Source organism: Aptenodytes forsteri, unplaced genomic scaffold (assembly GCF_000699145.1).
Source record: "Aptenodytes forsteri isolate BGI_AS27 unplaced genomic scaffold, ASM69914v1 Scaffold54, whole genome shotgun sequence".
NCBI lineage: Eukaryota > Metazoa > Chordata > Aves > Sphenisciformes > Spheniscidae > Aptenodytes > Aptenodytes forsteri.
In genome coordinates this window covers 1,541,686-1,547,685 of record NW_008796044.1, presented here as the reverse complement: position 1 = coordinate 1,547,685, position 6,000 = coordinate 1,541,686, and the positions used below count along the sequence as shown (strand labels likewise).

At 36.8% G+C, this 6,000-nt stretch overlaps 1 protein-coding gene across 1 annotated transcript in view; it reads left to right on the top strand.

Moving 5' to 3' along the window:
* DOCK2 (dedicator of cytokinesis 2) overlaps window positions 1-6,000 on the top strand; it is a 211,599-nt gene that overhangs the window by 40,326 nt on the left and 165,273 nt on the right. Inside the window, exon 23 of the mRNA XM_009285697.1 lies at window positions 4,349-4,457. Within this exon, the coding sequence (XP_009283972.1) occupies window positions 4,349-4,457 (109 nt within the window). The remainder of the gene's footprint in view (window positions 1-4,348; window positions 4,458-6,000) is intronic.

The window sequence follows — 6,000 nt, the reverse complement described above, 5'->3', positions numbered from 1 at the left end:
GCGAGCGCACATTGCTGGCTCGTGTCCAGCTTTTCATCCACCAGTACCCCCAAGTCCTTCTCGGCAGGGCTGCTCTCAATCCCTTCATCCCCCAGCCTGTACTGATACCAGGGGTTGCCCTGACCCAGGTGCAGGGCCTTGCACTTCGCCTTGTTGAACCTCATGATGTTCACACAGGCCCACTTGTCGAGCTTGTCCAGGTCCCTCTGGATGGCATCCCGTCCTTCTGGCGTGTCAACCGCACCACTCAGCTTGGTGTCGTCTGCAAACTTGCTGAGGGTACGCTCGATCCCACTGTCTATGTCATTGATGAAGATACTAAACAGTACTGGTCCCAATACGGACCCCTGTGGGACACCACTCGTCACCAATCTCCATCTGGACATTGAGCCATTGACCACTTGACAGTCCAATGTCAGAAATAGAAGTAGACCTGAGAAACAGAAAAAATTGATTCCAGAACAGAACTATATTTTTTGTTTTTACAAATAAAACATAATAGCTGGCAACTGGCCTAAAATACAGATGTTGCTGAGATATTTTTTGGAGAGGGAATCTTCAAAAATCTGCTTTCTGATTCACAGTGTAAGATCCAGAGATGTATTTAGTAATAGCAGCTGATTTCAAAGGGTGATTATTCTTTGCATCAGGTGTCTTGGCCTAAGACCAATGGATGGCCAAATGTTGTGACAGATGGCTTGAAGCTGGATGCTTGTCCTTGAGATTATGGTGTTCAGCAGCTCAGACTGTGCATGGAACAATGTAATTTTCAGTAATCATTGTCCAACTGAATTTAGAGTTTCAGATTTCCAGTTAAGGAATTTATAGGGAAGACTCAACGGACTAGATACGTATAGCTCAGCCAAACAGATGAGGTTTAATATTTACAAGCGGTATTCAGGTTTAGGGAAAAAGGATATGGGGAGAATGAAGGAGATGAAAGCTGGAAGGAGGAAAACTATACTCTGGTAACCGTGTCCCCCACTTCCTCCCCTAGCCCTTAAGGACTCTTACCATATCCCACAAATCCCAGCCACATCCTCCATTTCCTCTCTTCTCTTCTGCTTCATCTTTTTCCATTTATCCTTAGCTGGTTTCCCCCTAATACTTGTTCTGTTGTCCCTCTGCTACGTGGCTGAAGATATGCAGTGGCCAACTCAGGTAGGCTGAGTGGTTGAATGTTATGTTTGTGGTTGGCAGTCAACAGAACAGAAAGGTGTTGTTTTATCTGTCTTTTGCTCAGTGGGACCTCTAATACAAATTTTCTCTGTTATTCCACTGCCCATTTTTTTCAAAAAATCCATGTAGGTTTATACTTTTGTAAAATTAAGTATATATGATGAATTGTGGAATTTTGGTTGAAGTAGGAGTAGATTCAGAAGTTATTTGCTGCTGGTAGATAGTCCCTTAGAAATATTCTTGTATCTACGAACTTACTATTTACAGATGGATACAGATAAACAAGTTGAAAAGCTGTATAAGGAAGGAGATGGTGCTCATGAGAATAGAATATAGCTAGTAGTTCAAAAGCTTTGTTTTAATTTTTTTTTTAATAGGTGCCATGGCAAAAGGGGACATTTAGAGTTTTGGGGAAGGAAGCATTGTGTAGAGGATTATGGAAAATTTCATGTGTGGATGAAGGTCAGAAGGCAGGGTTTTGTTGCAGGGAGAACTTTAGTCTCCACTTTAATCCCTAGTATTAGCTGGCAACAAAAAGTGTACATTGGACAGTCTGTGGTAAACGAGGTTATTGCAATATGTTGCCGATATAAATGATTAGCTATACATATCTACTCTTTTTAGTTTTCCCTATAAACGCCTTAACTGGAGGTCTGAAACTCTGAATTCGGTTGGACAATTATAATTATTATAGGCAGTAATAGCCCTTGCAAACGGTAGCCTCTGGCAAAAATAACCAAACAGTGAACAGTATCATCTGATACTGTATATCCATCTGTAGCTGTTGTGATCTAACTTTATGCAGTCAATTGCCTATTGTCAGACTGGTCATGAAAAAGAAGAAAAAATGGAAAAAATATGTATTTTCTTCCCATGAGAAAAGTTAGGATTTATGATTGAAGTACTTCACTTTCAAGGGTTGAGACTAGCCTTCTTGGAGAGAAATATTTTGAATTAATAGAGCTGAGACAGATCTTTAGATCATTCTCTCATTAATTTGATGGGTTGCTTAAGAAACTAAGATGCCTCCTTGAAAGGTAAGAGACATTAAAAAGTGAAAATTGTGTAGGAAAGAGATGAATAATGACTTCTAATGTTAGGCACAAAATGGAAGACTTTTTTTAATCTCGTTGTCAGGCAGATACGTTGACAATAATCAAGTTCTACTTTAATTCTCATTCATTCAGTCCTGTTGAAGCTATAGATATGTAGTGAAAGCAAAAATTTTTTTTACTCCACTCAGCTGAACTAAGGTTATGTCTTGCAGCTGTTTGTTCAGTGACTATGTTTTGTCAAAAGGTCATATATATTAGCCAAAGGTTTACATAATACAGACTCTGAAAACACGAAATGTTTGCTTTCCTCCTTTCATTGGCCTAAGGTTGGTTTTGGTAGTGAAATTCATGTACACTGTTGTGATGAAGTTGTTTCCAAGCAAATAATTAGTCATCTTTTAAAATTTGCTTTTAGAACAAGTGATTTTAATTGAAATTTAACACAGAAAATTGTGTCTAAACGGAAGCTAGATGATGAGCCAGGAAATACAATTATTCTACCTGGCTTGAATTAGTTCTGGAGTAAATTTAAGAAGCATGTTTAATACATGTTGTGTGATGCTTCTGCCTCCCTCCTTGCCCCACAGCTTTAGTCAAGAAAGCTTCAAGTTCCCACTTGCATTGAAAAAAAGATTTAAGAAACTTCATTTACTTTTGCAGCAATGTTGCATAGTCAATAAAATCTGTATCAGTGCATTAGCCAAGTAACGTTAATAAACACTTAGACTGAGACAGTCACATTGTTACATTCAATATGTACTTCATTCCCATTGAAAAATAATTTTAAATAGCCCCCACATGCCACAATTTCCAGTATGTTAACAAAATAGAAGTTGTTTAACCAAAAACCAAGCTCCTAAAATACCACTTGATAATAAATAAGATGACTTTTCTATGTCAGTGTGCTTGTACTAAAACTTACTTGTTTCAAGATGCCTTTCGCATCTAAGTTTTTTTCTGGTATGCGTTTTTTTATACAGCTATCACACCTCAGTAGGGATGCACCTCAAGTAGTGTGCATCGTGTATGTTGTATACATTATATGTATACATACAATTTTTTTCCTCTCCAGATGTTTTGGATCTTGGGGTTCTTTTCCAATAACTGACTTAAATCTCATTGACAAGCGTTGACCTAAACAGTGCAGAGGCCATGGGCCTGAATAGCGTACCTCTCAGTGTTTTCCTTTCCTCAAAGCTTCTTGCCAGTCACTGTATGAATAGCAGTTTTGATTTTTTCCTTGCTGTAGACAAAAGCTCTTAAATTGCTTTTAGTTCTCTTAAGGACTTAAGCTTCAAGTTGAAAAGAAAAGCACATGACACTGGAATACATGACTTTAAAAAGAGGGATTTTTCTCTTCTGATAGAGAAGGCAGTACATCGGAGGTGCAGCATTTAGTTCACAGTATCCTACACGCATTTCAGGCTTCTCTTGTCACCTTGGCTTTTTTCTCAGCTTGTTTTTCTTTAACTTTTGACAGCTGTTTCAGGTAACTAATTTAACATGTCACCAGTGTTTTTTACTATTTATGTAAACAGTATTTAGTATTAATGGCTAGTACGAACAATACAGGAGAAAGAATCTAAAAGATTCAAACTTTAGGACAGGGAATGAAGAAATAATGGAGTGAGCTTAATTTAAATGCACTTTTTAACATTTAAGCATCAAGTAGAGACTTTTTTCAAAAAGCAGACTGGTTAATGGGGACAGTAAAAATAGCTATTTGAAAAAGCAGCAATAATAGCAGAAGAAAGAAACAGTGATAATATGTGAAAAATATCCTAGAGTAGCTCAGTTGTAGTGGAGAAAAAAATCAATTTTTTTTTTCCATATAAGTCACTTTGAAAGTGAAATGACTTTTTTATAAGCTCAAATCTGGGAGGTGTCTGTCTTTAGAGGCTTTTAAAAGAATTGAAAATGCTTATGTTGTGTTCAAACTGAAGAATTTCTACACAATACAGTGAATAGCAGATATAACCCATTGGTGAAATATCTATGTCCATAACATTGGATCAACTTATAAAATATATTTTTAAGGTAATGTTACATCGGGTACATTTAGGACTATGAAACCTTCTGATTCTGAAAGGATAACCCAATGCATCTCTCAACAGATTATATGAAGGCAAAGAACAAACAGAATTTGAAGAATCTATGAGGAGACTCTTTGAATCCATCAATAACCTGATGAAAAGCCAACATAAAACTGCCATTTTGTTGAAGGTTGGTGTGTGCTTGGAAACAAGTTGGTTTTGTTTTTTTATATGGTTTTGGGTTGTGGGCTTTTTGTTCTTTTCAAGTCAAGGAAAAGACACTCTTAGGAAATTTATCCTTTGTGTCTCTTTTGTAATTCCCCGTTATTGGAAGACCAAGTTGTCTAATAACGTTTGAAGCCTAGGTTGAAAAGGTCAGGAGAAGATACATTTATATAATTTTATGAATGTAGTGAGTGAAAGAACCACAACACAGCTGCTGGAATCTTTCAAGGAATCTAATGAACTGAAGCCTCCAGTGGGAGCTGAATGTGTAATTCTTGAGTTTCTTCAGATAATGCTAAACAGGGATTCCACCACCTTAGTTTGAAAAGTAAACTTTATAGTATCAGCCTTTTGGAGGTACATTATTTAGGCAACTGAAAGTAGGATCAAGGTTTCCCATTCATGTCAATCTTTGTTATTCTAACACTTTGGAATCTGATGTTTTAAGAAAACTAGAAAAGAAGGAGCTATTAAGATCATTAGTATCAATAATTGGTAGGTAGTTCTGTATTAGAAAAATATCAAGGCTCCCTATAAAGTAGAAAGCAGAAAATTTTATTGGACAACTGCAATATTGATGCTTCCTACATTCTTTATTATGAACTCACTGTATTTATTGGGCTTGACTTTTCCTCTGGTTTTGTGTTTTGGTTCCTTTTGCTGTGACTTATACTAGAAGTGGAAGCCAGTGAAAAAGTCTCTGTCTTGAATAAATCCTCAGGTGGCTGATCTTGTGATTTGTATTATCAGACACTTGACATGGAGTGTTAATGTGCAACTGCAAAAGAGCTAAAAAAGTAAATACTACTTTAATTGTATAATACCATGATTATAGTAATGTTCTAAATGCATTTGAAAATCATTCAGATACTCTCTGTTGTTGTTTGGCAATTCTGTAGAGGCCTTCCTGGGAATAGTTTATACATTTCTAAGACACTGCATCAGAAGCAGGAGAAACTTTGGAAGAAGGAAAAAAAGTCTTTAATACTGAAGGAGATAGTTTATATAATAATGTTTGTTCTTGTGGTACTTGGACTGTTTTAATATGTTAATTAACAAATAGATCTTGGAGGCTTTTATGCTCTTCAGGAGAGGCATGTCATGTCACTGCATGCCTCCCTGTCTTAGTCTCAGAATGGTTGTGTGGGATTGTCCATGCATGTTTCCTCTAATGAGCAGGACTCTTCTTCTTGAGAGTGACAAGAAGTAGTTGTAGAAGACTGTTTTGCTTGCTTAACTGTTGCTGGGACACATTAATGGGTTTGCAAGTAGCAATGTTGACTCTGAAACGGCTGATGGGTGTGTTTTAAAAACAGGTGGTATTGTAACACTAATGGCAGTATGGCATTGGATGTACTGATGAATATTGATTGTGCTTACTGTGATTCCCATATTTCCATATTTAATGCTAGTTCTTGATATTACACCTGTTTAGGAAAATATAGTATGTCTGCTGATGCTCTTAATAGCAGAACCTTGAAAATATAACTGAACATCTCTTAGAAGAA